Source organism: Silurus aristotelis, assembly GCF_946808225.1.
Source record: "Silurus aristotelis genome assembly, chromosome: 8".
Lineage (NCBI taxonomy): Eukaryota > Metazoa > Chordata > Actinopteri > Siluriformes > Siluridae > Silurus > Silurus aristotelis.
Genome location: NC_139581.1, coordinates 28,234,390 through 28,253,766, shown reverse-complemented (window position 1 = coordinate 28,253,766; position 19,377 = coordinate 28,234,390). Strand labels below are relative to the sequence as shown.

Sequence of the window (19,377 nt, the reverse complement as noted above, 5' to 3'; positions counted from 1 at the left end):
GAGTGAATTAGAAAATTACAGTGCATGCTTGGGTCAGTGAGTGAATCATTAAACGAGTGAGTGTATCAGTAGCTCAGTAAGTGAGAAAGTGAGTAAGAAAAAGAATGTGTGAATTCGAAAATGACTGTGTGAATTCTTGGCTCAGTGAGTGAATGAGGGGTTTGGAAAGTGTGTGTTTGCTTGGGTTAGTACGTGAATGAGTGACTGAATAAGTGAAGTAAAAAGTGAGTGTATGCTAGCGTGAGTGAGTGTAAGTGAATTAGAAAGTGAATGAGTATATGCTTGGATTAGCACGTGAATGAGTGAGTGACTGAGTGAGTCAACTGGAAAGCGAGGGATTGAGTTAGAAAGTGAGCGAGTACATGATCAGGTTTGTGAGTGAGTGAATTATTAAGCGAGTGAGTGTATCAGTAGCTGAGTGAGAAAGAATGAGTGAGTGAGTGTTTGCTTGGGTTAGTACATGAATGAGTGAGTGAGGAACATGAAGGAATTATAAAAAGAGCGAGCGCATGCTTGGATTAGGGAGTGAACTAGTGAATCACAGAGTGAGTGTATCAGGAAATGAGTGAGTACATGTTTGGGTGAGGGTTTCAGTAGTTAAGAGTGAGTGAGTGAGTGAGTGAGTGAGTGAGTGAGTGAGTGTATGCTTGGGTTAAGGAGTGAATGAATAAATGAATTCTAAAGTAAGTGTTTGCTTGGATTAGTACATGAATGAGTGAGTGAATTAGAAAGTGAGTGAATGAGTGAATGAGTGAATTTTCCCCTTCTATGGTTATGTTCATGGTGAAATCTTTTTCAAATTAGATGTTTAAGATGACTTTTTTTCTAAAAACCTTAATACTACGTTTTGGGTTTATTTGCTTAAAAACCTTTCAAGAGTGTCAACGTTTCTCCAATGGCTAGAAGTATTTCAGTCCATCAAAACATGCTTAATGGACATCAGGATTTGAGTGCTTGAGTGCTCAAGTGAATGAGTGACTGAGTGAATCAAAGTATAATAACTGACTGACTATCAGATACTAGGTGTGTTCTGAGCATACCTGCTAACATACTGCTCAAGCGAATCCCCTGAGACTACGGGCAGGTTACTGGGCATGAGAGTGTCAGTGGACAGCCAGTACGAGTAGTCGTTTCGGGAGGCATAGTGGCAGGTGTTGTTTGAATTGCAGAAAAGGAAGGGCATGGTCGAGAACATCTGTAGACAACTCCCCAAAGTGCCTTGGTTTCACACAAACAAATGCAAATCAATGTGAATAAAGTATAATGAACACACATATTTATATCCAAACAAAGTCGGTGTGTGCGTGTCCGAGACGCATCCTGCACAGAAAACTCATAGCGAGGCTTAAAAACACAGTGGTTTCTATAGAACGCTAGAGTTTTTACCTCAGAAAGGTCATATATACCCACACTCACGGATCCAAAAAATACATTTAGAAACGCTGAAAGGCCAAAAGAAACAAATCAACCAGGCCAAAATGAATAATCTCGCACCTGGTGCGCTTTAGCCTCGACGCGAATTAATGACCCCCACTGAAAACGTTCGGCGATCTCTAAAAGCCAGTTCAGAGCAGATGCTTGTTTTTTTCCTAAAGCGTTTTTTGTTTTTTTTTGTTTTTGTCTTGTTTTTTTTATTTATTTATATATTTTTTCATTCATTTTAATGCATCACACCCGCTAATTATGCTTCCATTTAATGAGGGATTCAATCCACACCGGCTGTGTTAGTGGTTTTTGTTCTCCATTTAATTTGTCGTGCAAATGTTTTGGCGCTCTACAAAATAAAAATGAATACCGGAAAAAAAATAAAAATGAAAAATAAAAACCACCCCATGGAGTCATATTGAACTTTGTAATCTAAGTGGGAGTTTGTTTCATATAATTTGTTTTGTAGGTATATAATATAAACAGTAATCCGCCCGCTTTACCGCGGTTAGAATCTGGCGCCCCCCCTCGGTTCATCGCGAAATTGCGTTTGCCACATAACTAATTTTGACGGTCTCTCGTGGCTAGCACGCTAGACCAAAAAACTTATAGGGAATTGTTTTATGTTAAAATATTAAATTTTTTTTTAATTATTTAGCAAAATGAGAATACAGTACAGTACTGTATACATAAAATAGAATTTCTGGTGTCCGTTTATCATGGATTTTCGCTTATCGCGAGCAATTTTAGAACGTAACCTACAGCAGTACCTGATTTTACTCCCACCCTTGTGGCTGAATAAGCACAAATCTCCACAAATCTATTGAAACATCTCCCCAGAAGATAACAGCAACTAAAAACCGAATGTAAAATTGGAAGTTGTGAATGCATATACCAAGATCTTGTCCATGTCCGTGGTTATTGCCGTTGACAAAAAGGAGCGAGTATCCGGAGTAGACTTCGCTAGATCCATCAGGGCAGTAAGGGATCTCTTGTGTCTGACTGTGTCTAGTAAACAGGAAGCTGTCTCTGCTCTTGTCCGGCACGCATCGTCCCGGTGGACCCCTGGAGCCCTTCTGACCATCGGCACCCATAAAACCCAAAGCTCCTGTAAATATCAAGACACAATAACACCAAACAGTGCGCTAGTGAGTTCCCAACAATCGACTCTTTACATATATTTTTAACACCCTCTATTAGATATTACCAACTTAAAAGTTTCTACTGTACATTAGAAATATGTAAAGTACTGTGAAGAGAGATGTCTATTGGCTATTACTGGGGGGAAAAATGATATCTGGATGTTTATATCACTTTTACTGCAATTTCTTTTTTTTAACTATAGTTATATATTTCTTTTTTTGCATCAATGTTTTTAATCTAAAAAAGAAATATATAAATATAGTTTTAAATACATTAAAGAGGATGTCTACTTATTAATTTCCATATAATACTAATAATAAAAAAAAGAAATAATAAATAATAAAAAAATTATTATTAATGAACAAAATATTAAAAAATGATGATTAATAAAACAAAAATATAAAATGACTAAAATGTTATTTTTTTAACACTGTATACTGCACTGAATAGTATTTTTTTATGTTACAATGTTTAAATGTGTAATTTCAGGATGTATCTTTGTTTTACAGAATGTCGTGCCTGTAAGTAAAACTATTGCACAGTATTTCTTTTCTTTTGTTTTAAAAATGAAAAATGAGAAAACAACTATAACTATTCAAATACGTCTCATTTACTTCTTATGATCAAATTTTTTGACTTTAAGTTATTCTAGGATTCTTGAGTAACCGGATATAAAATAACTAATTGACCGTGAGCGCATAATCCATCAGTGGCTTCATCTATCATTCTGACTTCACTCTGAGAACTTCATATGGATCTTTTCAATTTGTAAATGCATAAAATGCACATAAAATGCACGATAAGCAATATTTTAAGACATTAACTTTGTTATTGAATAACACAATTAGTTAAAGTATAAACTAATGAGAACATACTATATATATATATATATATATATATATATATATATATATATATATATATATATATATATATATATATATATATATATATATATACAGTACAGACCAAAAGTTTGGACACACCTTCTCATTCAAAGAGTTTTCTTTATTTTCATGACTATGAAAATTGTAGAGTCACACTGAAGGCATCAAAACTATGAATTAACACATGTGGAATTATATATGGAATTATATACATAACAAAAAAGTGAACTGAAAATATGTCATATTGTAGGTTCTTCAAAGTAGGCATCAAGAGAATGCCAAGAGTGTGCAAAGCAGTAATCTAAGCAAAAGGTGGCTACTTTGAAGAACCTACAATATGACATATATTCAGTTGTTTCACACTTTTTTGTTATGTATATAATTCCACATGTGTTAATTCATAGTTTTGATGCCTTCAGTGTGAATCTACAATTTTCATAGTCATGAAAATAAAGAAAACTCTTTGAATGAGAAGGTGTGTCCAAACATTTGGTCTGTACTGATATATATATATATATATATATATATATATATATATATATATATATATATATATATATATATATATATATATATATATATAGTACAGACCAAATGAGGTCTGTACTATATACGCAAAATTAAATATAGAAAACATGTTTATATATTAGTTAGGGTTTATTAAGAAGGTGTGCACTAAATTTGTTATTTAAATAACATTAACATGCGATTAATTTATAAGTTCCTTTGCGTGCATTTCTGTTTTTTTTTATTCTTTCTTTCGTAAATGTAAAATGGAATGACCAGAAGGAACATGGAATTTTTGTTATTTAAAAAAAAAATAAATAAATAAATAAATAAATGATTTATTTAAATAAATAAAAAAATAGTAGCCAATGACTTTCAGTCGAAGGAACAAAATCCTACCTGCCAACCCTGGTAATCCTTTACTTCCCTTCTCTCCACGTAAACCTTGAGCACCGGGGATGCCTTCATTTCCGCGGGGTCCTTTAGGGCCAGGGGGTCCTTTGTGGATTTTAACGAGAAAACAATCTAATCAGTATTATGTCTTGTATAAATAACTGATATATATTTGTTCTTTTATTAATGAAAATCTAGTACAGATGGTTTACTTTCATTTCTTTGGTTCAGATAAACAACAAATTCAAAACTTTAATGCCTTCTTCTTGCCTTTGCTGTGCAAAAATAAATAAATAAATAAAATAGATGCCATAAAACCAGACTTTCTTGTTCTGTTCTGTTTCCAGGAAGTTACAGCTCTACCTCTGCCATGTAAATCTGTATTCTATGTGACTCTCAGGACATGCAGAGTTCTACTCGAGAAACAAAGAGGAGAAGAAATCACTCAACATGAAGATAATGGATCATGGCATTGTACCTCTTCGAATGTTTAAATGTTCTGGCATGGAGTAGCTGGTGTTGGATATATTTCTTCTTCTCCTTTCAGATGCCCCCATTAGGGGTCGCCACAGCGGATCATCCGTCTCCATACCCCCCTGTCCTCTACATCTGCCTCTTTCACACCAACTACCTGCATGTCTTCCCTCACCACATCCATAAACCTCCTCCTTGGCCTTCCTCTTTTCCTCCTTCCTGGCGGCTCCATCCTCAGCATTCTCCTACTGATATACCCCATGTCCCTCCTCTGCACATGTCAAACCATCTCAATCATGCCTCCCTCATCTTGTCTCCAAAACGTCCTACATGCGCTGTCCCTCTAATAAACTAATTTCTAATCCTGTCCATCGTCATCACTCCCAAAGAAAATCTCAACATCTTCATCTCTGCTACCTCCAGCTCCACCTCCTGTCTTTTACTCAATGCCACTGTCTCTAAACCATACAACACCACAGGTTTCACCACAGTCCTATAAACTTTCCCTTTCACTCTCACAAATACTCTTCTATCACAAATCACTCCTGTCACTCTTCTCCACCCACTCCACCCTGCCTGCACTTCTCTAACACACTCTCCATCACTTTGCACTGTTGACCCCAGGTACCTGAACTCCTCCACCTTCTCCACCTCTTCTCCCTGCAACCGCATCACTCCACTGCCCTCCCTCTCATTCACACACATGTACTCTGTCTTACTCCTACTGACTTTCATTCCCCTTCTCTCCAGCATGTTCCTCCACCTCTCCAGGCTCTTCTCAACCTGCTCACTACTCTCACCACAAATCACAATATCTTCTTCTTCTTCTTTCGGCTGCTCCCATTAGGGGTCGCCACAGCGGATCATCCGTCTCCATACCACCCTGTCCTCTATATCTGCCTCTTTTACACCAACTACCTGCATGTCTTCCCTCACCACATCCATGAACCTCCTCCTTGGCCTTCCTCTTTTCCTCCTACCTGGTGGCTCCATCTTCAGCATTTTTCTACCAATATAATTCATGTCCCTTCTCTGCACATGTCCAAACCATCTCAATCTCGCCTCCCTCACCTTGTCACCAAAACATCCTACATGTGCTGTCCCTCTAATAAACTCATTTCTAATCTTGTCCATCCTCGTCACTCCCAACGAAAACCTCAACATCTTCAGCTCTGCTACCTCCAGCTCCACCTCCTGTCTTTTACTCAATGCCACTGTCTCTAATCCATACAACATCGCAGGTCTCACCACAGTCCTATAAACTTTCCCTTTCATTCTTGCAGATACTCTTCTATCACAAATCACTCCTGTCACTCTTCTCCACCCACTCCACCCTGCCTGCACTCTTTTCTTTACTTCCCTAACACACTCTCCATTACTTTGCACTGTTGACCCCAGGTACCTGAACTCCTCCACCCTCTCCACCTCTTCTCCCTGCAACCGCATCACTCCACTGCCCTCCCTCTCATTCACACACATGTACTCTGTCTTACACCTACTGACTTTCATTCCCCTTCTCTCCAGCGCATATCTCCACCTCTCCAGGCTCTTCTCAACCTGCTCTCTACTCTCACCACAAATCACAATATCATCTGCAAACATCATAGTCCAGGGAGACTCCTGTCTGACCTCGTCCGTCAACCTGTCCATCACCACTGCAAACAGGAAAGGGCTCAGGGCCGATCCTTGATGCAGTCCAACCTTCACCCTGAACCAGTCTGTCGTACCTACTGCACACTTTACTGCCGTCACACTGTCCTCATACATGTCCTGCACCACCCTCACATACTTCTCTGACACACCTGACTTCCTCATACAATACCACAACTCCTCTCTCGGCACCCTGTCGTACGCTTTCTCTAAATCCACAAATACACAATGCAGCTCCTTCTGTCCTTCTCTATACTTCTCCATCAACATCCTTAAAGCAAATAAGGCATCTGTGGTGCTCTTCCTCGGCATGAAACCATACTGTTGCTCACAGATGGTCACCTCTTCTCTCAACCTGGCTTCCACTACTCTTTCCCATAACTTCATGGTGTGACTGATCAACTTAATTCCCCTGTAGTTACTGCAGGTCTGCACATCTCCCTTATGCTTAAAGATCGGTACCAGCACACTCCTTCTCCATTCCTCAGGCATCCTCTCCCCTTCCAGAATCCTGTTAAACAATCTGGTTAAAAACTCCACTGCCATCTCTCCTAAACATCTCCACGCTTCTACCGGTATGTCATCTGGTCCAACCGACTTTCCATTCTTCATCCTCTTAATCGCTGCTCTCACTTCCTCCTTACTAATCCTATCTACATCCTGCTTCACTAACTCCACATCCTCCAACCTTCTCTCTCTCTGATTTTCCTCATTCATCAGCTGCTCAAAATACTCCCTCCATCTTCTCAACACACTCTCCTCACTAGTCAACACATTTCCCTCTCCATCCTTTATTGCTCTAACTTGCAGTACATCCTTCCCAGCTCGGTCCCTCTGCTTGGCCAATCGGTATAAATCCTTTTCTCCTTCCTTAGTGTCCAACCTCTTATACAGTTCCTCATATGCCTTTTCCTTGGCTTTCGCCACATCCCTTTTAACCTGCTGCCGCATCTCCTTGTACTCCTGCCTACTTTTCTCATCACTCTGTCGATCCCACTTCTGTTTTGCCAACCTCTTCCCCCTAATGCTCTCCTGCACTTCCTCATTCCACCACCACGTCTCCTTGTCTTGCTTTCTATTTCCAGATGTCACACCAAGTACTTTTCTAGCTGCCTCCCTCATCACTCCTGCAGTAGTTGCCCAATCATCCGGCACCTCTTCACCACCACCGAGCCCCTGTCTGACCTCTTCCCTGAACCTCACACTACACTCTTCCTCCTTCAGTTTCCACCATCTTATTCTTCTTTCAAACCTTACTTTCCTCCTCTTCTTCTTCGCCTCCAAAACCATCCTACAGACCACCATCCGATGCTGTCCAGCTACACTGTCCCCCGCCAACACCTTACAGTCTCCAATCTCCACAAATCACAATATCTACTATATAGAAATATTTTGTTTATTCAGTAATAAAATGTTGGCTAGTTAGTTTTTTTTTTTTTTTTTAGTTTTTTAAATGTATTATTATTTTCATTATTATAAATTTTTTTTTAAATAATAATAATGAAAAAATAATAATTTTAAAATAATATTATTTAAAAAATGCTAACTTTATTTGAATAATAATAATGATTTAATTTGTTTTTAGTATTATTTTCATTATTATTATTTGAATTTTTTTAAATAATAATAAAAATAATAATAAAAAAAACGTTTTAAAATTATTATTATTATTTTCATTATTATTATTTTAAAAAAAGAAAAGAAAAATAATTTTTTAAAGTTTTTTAAAGTCTGAGAGACATTTGTTGACACCTGATCATAAAATTTCTATGTGCTTTTAAAAATCTTATTCGCTATATTCTAATAACCTCCACTCTTCTGGGAAGATGTTCCACTAGATTTTGTGGAGATTTGAGAGATTTCTTTCAGCAACAAGGGTGCAGACGGCGTTGCAGTTTGTGGAAATGTGATCAACAGTGTTGAGGTAAGAGCCCTTTGGCAGGAGATCTTCCACTCCAAACCCATGTGAAGTGTATCTTGATCTAACTAGATTTGTGCACAGGGGCAAGAACAGATTTGGGGTCTCCTAGTCATGCTAGCGCAACCAAAGACCAAATAAAATGATGTGCCTCCACTTTGGAGACCCACATATGCATGGAAGTCAGGGGTCCCAGAACTTTTCTCTATATAGTGTATATTGTTGAGCTTGAATGCAAAATTGTTCATATTAATATTGGTAATCAAGATGCTCTCTAACCAGTAAAGTTTATAATTGTATTTAAGTGTGTGGGTTTACCTGTAAACCCTCTAAATCCTGGTGAACCACTTTCTCCAGGAAGTCCTCTTTCTCCTTGAGGTCCAGGCAGACCACGATCTCCAGAAATAGGTATCTTTTGAAGGTAAGCAAGTTCCCCAGGTGTACCTAAACAGGTCAAATGTATCAGTAAACCTGTCATATTTCTTCTTAGTCTTTATATTTCAGGTCTTGCATGGAGCAAATTCTCACCAGGTGGTCCTCTTTGGCCTTTTAGTCCTTGAAGTCCTGGTGGACCACGTGTGCCATCCTTCCCTGGTTGACCTAAAGGCAGTCACAAGGCAGCAAGAGGTTTGTTAGGCAACTGTCATGGTGAGACACGAAAGTTTTGCATAAGAATGAGGACAAAAATAAATACAAAAAAAGAATGACATCATCAGCAAAGCAAAGCTGACAGACAGGGTTGCCAGATTTCAGCAAAATTCCCATTCCGAATACAAAAATTACACAAAACAAGCTTAACCATGCTTTCTATTTGTTCCCCCTCAATTAACAGTGGTGCACAATCATTTTTTTTTTTTTTTACGCTGAATAGAAGCAACAACATCAGCAAGAGCTAAGCTATTCTTAGCATCTAGTATACATTTCTTAATATTAGAAGGAAAAAAGTGTAATCATTTACGTAACTCAGACAACCCAGGTAGTACCACATAAAGCAGAAGTCCCTAAAAAAAAGTGGGTCAAAATAGAGAACTAGGCCTTGGAGGAGTTGCTACCAGGTACCAATGTCTAAAGATATATATATATTTTTTTATTGTGAGTTTTTATTTTAACGAACCATTTTGCAAATTGCCGAAGCTTTAACAAAACATATGATAACATTATATTTGCAGAATAATCAGACCTGATATTTGACTGCCGGAACTATCGGCTATTGGGGGAAAAAACCATATTGAAAAAAACCGTTTTTCCTGGTTGCATTATACAGTACGAGGATGGCCTCTAGAGTTGAATCACTGATGCCACATCTGATGCAACATCATTTAGGATGTTTTTATTTACTTTTTGTATCAGTTTGAATGCATGTCTTATTTTCCTCACATTTTCATTAATTTTTTTTTGTAATACAGTTCAGTTTTTTTGCATTTAGTCAAGAGGTAACAACTTTTCAATTGCTACCCTCTAAAGGCACAGGAGGGCTCAGGCAGTTTCCAAAGGAAATGCACAGTATATCGGAAGGGATTTCATGTCATATAGTATTTTTTATGGTTTTGTTAATTTGGACACTGAGAAAATTCTTACCTCGAGGTCCGGTTTCACCCTTTTGACCTTGATCTCCTTTTTTTCCAGGGAAACCAATAAGCCCAGTACTACCCTGTAAAAAAAAGGCTTCATGTCTTCTTGGCATTGGTTTCTTATTAATCAGAGTATTAAAACAATCTTCAATTTCTAAATATAACTCATTAAATATAGAATAAAATAATTATAATAATTAAGTTGAGTGGCACTTCTAAGTGATTTTTTTGCAGCACCCCAAGTTAGTAAACTTTAATTGAAGCATTACTCACTTGAATTCCTTGTGGGCCACTGTCTCCCTCCGGACCACAAGTTCCTGGTGGGCCACCTGGACCCGTGTCCCCCTTTTCTCCCTTAAGGCCAAGACCAGGTGGTCCGGGGGGGCCACATATCCCAGGGGGCCCTACACAAAGAAGCACAAAATAATTCCAAATTCATTCAAATAACCATAGCAACTTTCCTTAAACTGTCCATGTGAAATAACACGGCAGTGCAATTGTTTTACATAAAAAGTGTAACCTGGTTGTCCTGGTGGTCCAGGAAGGCCTCGCTCCCCCTTGGGGCCATCCACACACAAACCCTGTGGACCTGGATTCCCAGGGGGTCCTGGCAGTCCGGGTAGTCCGCAAGGACCTGGGTCTCCGACTAAACCACTTGGTCCCGGAGGTCCAGCTTCCCCCACGCATCCTGGCTCGCCTTTAATACCTAAAAATTGCAATGTTTTTTTTTTTTAACTCTGTTAAATGATCATTTTACCCAGCTATCTAGTCTGTGCTTTCTTTATGTTTTGCCCTACTGTGTTCACCTGTTCTGTGTTCTCCTCTTTATATGCCAAGCAGTTCTATTAAATATTTCCGTCTACTTATTCATGATTGTCCAACATTCGACATTTTTCATTTTTGAATCATGAATTATTGCCTACACCTTTATTGACCCTAGCTATGGACTTCGAATCCTGCGACATGCTACAGTACAATGCCACCTATCTACTAATATTACCTAGCAAATTATTTTCACTTCCTTATGGGCAACTCGGCCTGTCAAGGTCATGTTAGTGGATCATCCCTACACTGGGATTATTACCTATTGAGTTTTAAATTGACTAGAAAATATTGCTACCTGCCTACGAGACCCTGAATGGTTTAGCCCCAATGTATCTATCCAGTCTGCTAACACGCTACAATCAGTCAGCTTGTTGATATCTCAAAACTTCTAGTAGTTCGTAGAATAGCAAAGTTCGCTTCAGTTGGTAGAGCATTCTGATATATAGCTCCTAAACTTTGGAATAGCCTTTCTGAGGCTCAGACGTACTCTCCCGGTTTAAGCATATCTCTTCAGCCTCATAATCTTGTGCTCCAGTAACATCTGATCAAATGCACGTTATCAACTTGTGATTACACTACGTCCTCCCCACTGCTGCTCTTTCTACTCCCATCCCGAGGGATCTAGCGATTGGGCTAAGTTGTGTGGCAACTCATGAAGATTTCTGACCTTCAAAGGGAAGATGCTGACGATCCCGATCCGCCTACAACCTCTTATTAAATACTCAAAATAACATTTTACATTTACTGTTTCTCAATCATTTAACATTTGAAGGCCATGTTGGAGTTGGCGTTGACTCTATAATGATTGTAGATGTCGAGCTAATTTTAGGAATTGCTCAGGAACACATGGTTCCACACCTATAAGACCGTAGGAAGGACATGAATTGTAATCACACACTCTGATGCTCACGGTATTTCTCACTTTTCGGTGTTTGTAATGTTTTAATGATTTATAATCACACTATTGGCGGAGGATTTTTCCACTTTTGAGTCTGGTTCCTCTCAAGGTTTCTTCCTCATAACATCAAAGGGAAAAAATGCCACAGTCGCCCCCTAGCTGCTCCAGGGATGAATAGAAGTAAATTTTGTTCTCTACCTTTTCAAACTGTTTTGTTAGTTTGTATGGTATATTTGTAATAGACACTCACCCGGGGTACCTGTTTCACCAGCTAGTCCTGGAGGTCCATATCCAGGAGCTTTAAAAGAATGAATATTAATTAATATAGTCGATAGATATGTATATGTTATGCTTGGGAGATTTCAGAGTGAAACAAGCAATAAGAAATGCAGACAAATGCACACAATCGCAAAAACCTCCCAGTTGTTGTACACATACTGTAGACCATTTGGATGCTCTAAGTTATAAGACAGGATCTAAAGATAGATACAAGCTTCCATGCTTGGTTATTTTACTGAAGTTTCATTAGCCAGGTGTTCATCATCAGTGTGTTACTTTATGTAACATTACACACAAGTATATTGTTTTCAACTTCTTATATAAGATCTATCCCGAAAGTACTGGACGAAATAATTGTTTTAATGCTCCTGCATGTACTACTATACCTCCTGCACTTCCTTTTTCTCCAGGGGGTCCAGGGATGCCATCACTGCCTTGGTTTCCTTTGAGACCTAAAATACCTGGATTGCCTGGTGACCCAGGACAACCTTTGATACAAAAAATATATATAAATAAATATAGGAAAATGAAACTTTTAATATATCCTGTCTCGATATACCACACAAAAATGCATGTTGTTCATGTTTGAATAGTAGATAGTGTCATATATATTGTTGCTAAAGTCACAGGTCATTGTCCTGAAGATGCCTACCAAGGTTTGTCTCAATGCACAAAGTCATTGCTTAGATAAAGCTTCACTTCCTGTTTGGCCACCTCACTGCCAGATTGGAGTTTTTACTAATATTTTAAACAACTTTTGTGGTAGTCTAACGATGACTGAACAAAATTGATATTAGCAAAAAATGTTCTTAGAGGCAGAAATTGTCCTCATAGGGTGCACTAAAATCTTCCAGGGGATTCCAATAATAACTTTATTTTGACCTAGTGGTGGCACATGGGCAGCACATGGCCCAAATTTTGTCACAATGTTCTATAGTCTCTCTTAAGTCAGTGTATCAAAATTTACAACTTTCCAACCAGATAATTCTATAGTATGCCAATAAAACCATCAGAGAAGAAGGATGACCACCACAAACACAAGAAGTACAAGATCAATAAGATCAAGAACAACAACGAAAAGGTAAAAACAGTTTGTCTAAATAGGTTGCCGCCCTAATTAGTTATAACGATTCAAAATTTTAATTGTTTTTGAAAAGGATTTCTATCAAAGTTATAACTTATTTATTGTAAGAATTTTTGATCCAATATACAACTTTCATAATTCTTGATAAATCTTCCCTGTTTAACTTCGAATCAAGACATTGGAATGCATTATCAGGACACAATAATAAAGCCCTGTGGTATATTAAACTCACAGCTGAAAATTAGCTTTGGAAAGAAGACACTTTGGGCTTTGCTATAAGTCATTCAGAGTTGATCATGCACCACAATGAATGTTTTTATTTCATAAATAAATACATGAAATCAGTCTTGGAGCCATCCAGAAAAGTAATGGAACAAAAGCCACATATCTCATGAGTTTATAGTTCAAATGTAATGAAGACATCATGAAAAATGAGATTCCTGCAAACAAGAACCATGTATCCCTCCCCCTGTCTAAGAAAGACACATGTGGACTTCTGGGCCATTCATACAGACTACTTTCATATTGATGGCTTGCCAGTCCGACAATCGTTTTAGAGGTTTGCCCATTCATACTGTACAAACTGCATTCATATTGATGGATGGCCATTCAGATGGACAGGAGTGTGCTCAACAACACACATGTACACACTTTTCAAGCATTTCGCTCAAAATGGACAAATCAAATAAAACTGCAATGTAGCCATATACATTGCAAATTACAGATTTAAAATAAGATTAGATTTTCCATCCACATGCAGATACCCAGGTAATTCCTCATTGCTGCTTCATGCAATTTCCAATATATAAAAAAGTTTTTAGACTGTCCATTTTTTTCTTTGTTTTCTTTATTTTTGCATTTATTTTTGGAAACAACTGTTTGTGCCAAGAGCCAAAACATGCATTTCACTTTTCCAGACAGCTGCGTCACAGTGCACTCTTTGTGATTGCTCTCTTTGACCACTAAGAGCTTCAAAAGTGTTATAAAAAAAAAAAAGATTGTCCACAAAGAAAAACCTCCCATATATCGTTAGAATGCACTTATTGGCTACATTTTTTATTAATCATGTTGTCCCCATAATGCTACTAACTGGAAATAAAGGGTTTAAACCGCAAAAAACAAGAATGTTGTTGTTTTGAGACGAGATTTTTTGACTATTTTGTGTGGGTTGTCTCATTTCATGTAATAATATATTCTACAAACCATGTTGTTGTTTTTAGCACCAAGATGTCGTTTTCTTATGTGAAATACTTATGCGAAATATTATAGGAACCAAACCAAACACAAGATATGAATAAAACACACAATATATGAATAAAAAATATACAACCAACGACACAAGTGAAGGAAAAACTTAAAGGACAACCTGGTGGACCCATTGGTCCTGGACAACCCGGAGGGCCTGGATGTCCATCAGAACCTTTATCTCCAGCCAATCCTGGGGGTCCTGACAGAAAAAGAAATAGATGCCCCAATTTTATTCAATAAACAACAATAGACACAAACTTTTATTATAAACTAATGCTGTATTGAAAAAATAATAATAATAAAGATATCAAGGACTAAAGAATTTGCCTGGTTGTCCTGCTATTCCGGGTTCTCCAGCTTCTCCACAAAGCCCTTCTGATCCTGGCGAACCAGCAGTGCCACACATTCCTCTTTCTCCTTTCTTTCCTTTAATTCCCAGCAGGCCTAGATCACCCTGACAGACAAACCAAAAGTGTTAGTTATTTGAGATCTAATAAGGACCTGATACATTACTTGTCTCTTTTGCACTAAAAACTGGTGGGAATAAGTAACTTTGTCATTATATTGTTATAGCCATTATAATTGTTTCTATAATAAAAGTTTATTAATGGAAATGTGTATGGCAGACGATTGTTTAGTGCCATTTTAATATCTTATACCACAAAATCCCTACAGCATATGAAGCAAGAACCAGTCAGGCCGTGCTGCAACAAGACAATAATGAACAACCAAGTGTGACTGTGGCCTGATGCATTACAGATACTTCTTATTTTTCTCTTGTTAGAAAAGAGACTATTAGAAAGACACTGGAGACTCCATCCGTTAACTGTCCCCATACATTTTTGGTCTCCAACCTTTTATAAATCATGGACCAGTTTCATTTTGGCACAAATATAAAAGTAATTCAGGAGTCAACTAAATGGAAAGTGCACCTTCTCCCCAGGGCATCCTGGTGCTCCTGGTCCAGGAAAACTTGGTTCACCTTTGGGCCCTTTTAGTCCATTTGGTCCTTGATTTCCAGGGTCTCCTGGTAGTCCACAATGACCGGGTGTTCCCTTTACACCTTTGGGACCTGGACAGAGGAAGGAAACAAGAAAGGTTTTACTGGAGGATATCGCTATGTCTTGCTTTTACAGTAGACAAGACCAAGAGCTTAAGGACTTCTAATAGGTGTATATAGGAGTGTGTGTGTGTGTGTGTTTTACCTGGCAGACCCAAAGGTCCAACTTCTCCAACACAACCCACGGCACCAGGTTCACCTGGAAAACCCTTTCGGCCTCGATCTCCAGGAGGACCTGAGGAGTGTACAAGATATACGAGTGTAATAATATACAATTAATATGCAATATAATATGCAATCTTGATTTGATACGATTCTCTGAATAAAATGTGAAAAAACAAGAATTCATGGACTTATTTAAGAAAAACAATAGTAATTAACCTCGGGAAAATGTATCGACTGAAACTTAATAAGCTCTGTATAAATGAAAACAGAGCTTCAAAGTTGGCTAAAATGCCCCACTTCCCTGCCCTTTTTGTATAAATGTTTTAATGCATGGTGGTTTTGTCACACCCCATTCGAAATTGCAATATCTACAAAAGATTCGGATATAATTAGGTGTACAAAAAAGCAAGACATTTAAAAGAAGAAAAATCAGGCAGTAAAGCAAGAATTCAAAAAGAATGAGTAAAACAGAAACAGGTCGCAAGGATACAGGACTGTTGAGGTTTCTGATTTGACTGGATTTTAAACTTTGTTTAGTACCTGGTGGCCCAGGGCTGCCTTGCAATCCATTTTTCCCACAGCTGCCAGGTAGTCCGTCGATTCCTTGTTCCCCTTTACACCCAGTCACACCAGTATGACCTAAAAATTACCAGAAAATGTGGTCAGTTTAAAAATGTTTATTTAATTAAAAGTTTTCTTATTGCCATTATTGTATTTCGATTTTCAAATCACAACTTTGGTTTTCAACCATCTTGGTTGCAGTTGCCCTGAAGTCCTAGAGTACCCATGTCCTGCACTGTTTAGAATATGTTCCTAATGGGAAAACACACAAGCACCAGATACCAGGCATAGGAAATCTTGCTTTAATGGACATTATAGTCACCTGTGTCTCCGGTGTCTCCCGGGTCTCCTGGATTGGAGTAACTTAATGGTTCTCCTTTAGGACCTGGATCCCCCTGGTCCCCTTTCAGGCCTTGTAGACCTCTGCCACCCGGTAGTCCATTACTGCCTGTAGAACCTAAACAGTGGTGTGATGATTATTTCCAAAGATTTTCCTCACCTTTTTGTTATTTAATTTTTGTCAAATTGGAAAGGTTTAGGATTAGCTGCGTTATTTACATTTACGGCATTTGGCAGATGCCATTACCCAGAGCGACTTAAAACTAAGCAGGTGAGAGTTGAGGGCCTTGCTCAAAGGCCCAGCAGTGGCAGTTTGGTGGTGCTGGGATTTCTACTTGGGACCTTCTGAACTAAAGTCAAATGCCATAACCCTTGAGCTACCACCAACACTTATCATGATATAATTACAATCAAAACAATGATGAATAATGTGTGTATATGGGGTGTTACCTTTAAGCCCAGGCTGTCCAGGGTATCCAGGTGTTCCACGAGGTCCAGGACATCCAGGGCTGCCGGGAGGCCCGTCGGTTCCTCGAGGGCCTGAAAGTACATAGCCATGTATTAAAACAAATTTTAATTTGAGTTTTTTTATTATTATTATTATTATTATTATTATTATTATTATTATTGTTATTATTATTATTGAGTGACCGAGTAGAATGTTTAAAAGTGTACATGAGTACCTGGGGAACCAGGCATGCCATTCTTGCCCTTCAATCCCTTATGTCCAGCTAGACCAGGTGGACCGGCTTCTCCATTAAAACCAGGTGTCCCGAATGGTCCAGGACAACCAGGTAAACCTAAACCCTGACATCCAGGCTCGCCCTGCATTCCTTTTAGACCCCGACAACCTAAACAGAACAGTTTTTGTTTTTTTTACAAGCATCCTACAGACGTGTACATGCTATACTTAACTCATTCCAACCCTCAAACTGACTTGATGAAAGTGCCTCTTGTAAAAGATCTCACCTGGCATTCCAGGCATTCCTTTCAGACCTTGGACTCCTTTAATACCCGGAAATCCGGCAGTACAAACTCCTGGGGGCCCGGTCAACCCTTGTGGCCCATTACATCCTGCATCACCTGAATAATATTCACACTTGGTTTGTTTATACATTTCATGCCATACTCATTGGATCAATTATAATCTCATACCTGCCTAGACTTTCCCGAACATACTCTATTGACCTTTAGTAAGTAGCTAGACGGTATGAATGATGTCATTTACAATTACCCTTTTACAAAAACCTTTTCTTAAGTGTACAGTAGTTGTTCAGATAGATCCAAATTATGGATTTTTTTAAACGGCTGCCATCCATGCTGATGCTATGCAAAGCTAAGCTGAACACATTCAGAGGTCAGCTCTATCTAGCCACATTATCAGAATCTTTTCACATACGATCATAATGGGCTAGTGTAACTCATGCCATGCTCCATCTAGGGCTTAAGGCCAGGTGTGCTTATGGTCCCAACAGGAATCAAATGGACACGACAACCTCCAAATAACTCCCCAGCAAAGTTCCCTGGTACAAGGCTCAGGAGAATTAGAAAGTTTCGGGGGTTTTTGTCCACTTGATTCATGCCAAGAGGTCCCAGTCTTCACATTTTGATTAAAGCATTGACTTTGCTGTTTATTTGGAACCATAGCATTTTTCTATCACTTCAAATTAAAAATACTTGGTCAATCCTCTAACAAACTCTAGTCCAGATGACCCAGCAAGTTATTCTTGCAAAATGTAAAAAGAAATGTCTATTACGTTTTCTATTTACAATATTTGGCAGATGCCCTTATGCAGAGTGACTTACAACTGAGAAGTTAAGGGTTAAGAGCCTTGCCCAAGGGCCCAGCAGTGGAGGTGCTGCGATTAAAACTTGTGATCCTCCAATCAAAAGCCTAATACCATAACCACTGAGGTACCACCATTGTTATTAATAGAGATCGTGGTAACCCCAATGCCTTAATCACTGTGGTACCACTTCCTCCATTAATAGTTATACGGGAGGAGGTACCTCAGTATATATTGCTATTAATGAGGAAGGTGGTACCCCAGTGGTAAAAGCATTGGTGCGACACCTCCCCCATTACTATTAATGGAAGAGGTGGGACCTATTGCTATTACTAACACCTAAATATTATAAATATCTTAGAGTGTGTGGTTGAAATTAAAACTTACCCTTAGGCCCTGGGTATCCATCTCTCCCTGGCTGTCCATTAACTCCAGGGCTTCCTGGACAACCTGATTCACCAGTAGGTCCAATGATCCCATCATCTCCCGGAGGTCCTCGTCTGCCAGCGGGCCCTGGAGGGCCAGAAGAACTATCTCCCTTATAAAACAAGTGAAAAGATATGTAAAATCTCGAGGAAGGTATGTGGAGCTTTAATTAAAATACACTTTACATCAGAATACAGATTACATCCCAAACATGAAATACTTGATAAGTACAAGTATTTTACATAAAAATGTATTGACTTTGGGGATTACAATATCAAATTGGATCCTTTTATTCATTTGAACAACTTTATCCTGGTCGGTAATGGAACCAGTCCGAGGAATATTGTGTGCAACATCGCAATTCGTGGTACACACAAACATTTACACACTCCTAGTGCTAATTTAGCCTTACCAATCGATTCACCTAAATGCTTGATTTGGGAGGAAACTCAAGGAATTCCAAACAGACACTAATCCAAGCTAAGCGTCAATCAAAGGACTTTGTAGCTTCGACAAGACAATGCTACCCACTGTGCCAATATGCTGCTTTAACCTGTAAATGTCATAATCCGTGCAAATGTTTATGTAAATATAATGAAGTGTCATCTGACCTTTATCCCTGGCATTCCACATTGTCCTATTGGTCCTGGGGAACCAGATAGCCCAATGCTAGGTGGACCCTGAAAACCCTGAAAGCCTTTTTCACCTGAAACAGTTTGAGACAGATATGTTGAGTA

At 38.6% G+C, this 19,377-nt stretch overlaps 1 protein-coding gene across 1 annotated transcript in view; it reads right to left on the bottom strand.

Moving 5' to 3' along the window:
• The window catches only part of col4a3 (collagen, type IV, alpha 3), a 49,276-nt gene that overhangs the window by 4,682 nt on the left and 25,217 nt on the right, over nt 1-19,377 (bottom strand). The window contains exons 29-49 of the mRNA XM_083548986.1: nt 19,252-19,346; nt 18,602-18,752; nt 17,397-17,510; nt 17,111-17,278; nt 16,878-16,967; nt 16,411-16,545; nt 16,068-16,166; nt 15,508-15,597; nt 15,235-15,374; nt 14,630-14,756; nt 14,421-14,501; nt 12,357-12,458; nt 11,942-11,989; nt 10,489-10,674; nt 10,242-10,372; nt 9,976-10,048; nt 8,926-8,997; nt 8,716-8,841; nt 4,362-4,460; nt 2,321-2,533; nt 1,041-1,218 (exon numbers count right to left, since the gene is read on the bottom strand). Coding sequence (XP_083405112.1) covers nt 1,041-1,218; nt 2,321-2,533; nt 4,362-4,460; nt 8,716-8,841; nt 8,926-8,997; nt 9,976-10,048; nt 10,242-10,372; nt 10,489-10,674; nt 11,942-11,989; nt 12,357-12,458; nt 14,421-14,501; nt 14,630-14,756; nt 15,235-15,374; nt 15,508-15,597; nt 16,068-16,166; nt 16,411-16,545; nt 16,878-16,967; nt 17,111-17,278; nt 17,397-17,510; nt 18,602-18,752; nt 19,252-19,346 — 2,518 coding nt within the window. The remainder of the gene's footprint in view (nt 1-1,040; nt 1,219-2,320; nt 2,534-4,361; nt 4,461-8,715; nt 8,842-8,925; nt 8,998-9,975; nt 10,049-10,241; nt 10,373-10,488; nt 10,675-11,941; nt 11,990-12,356; nt 12,459-14,420; nt 14,502-14,629; nt 14,757-15,234; nt 15,375-15,507; nt 15,598-16,067; nt 16,167-16,410; nt 16,546-16,877; nt 16,968-17,110; nt 17,279-17,396; nt 17,511-18,601; nt 18,753-19,251; nt 19,347-19,377) is intronic.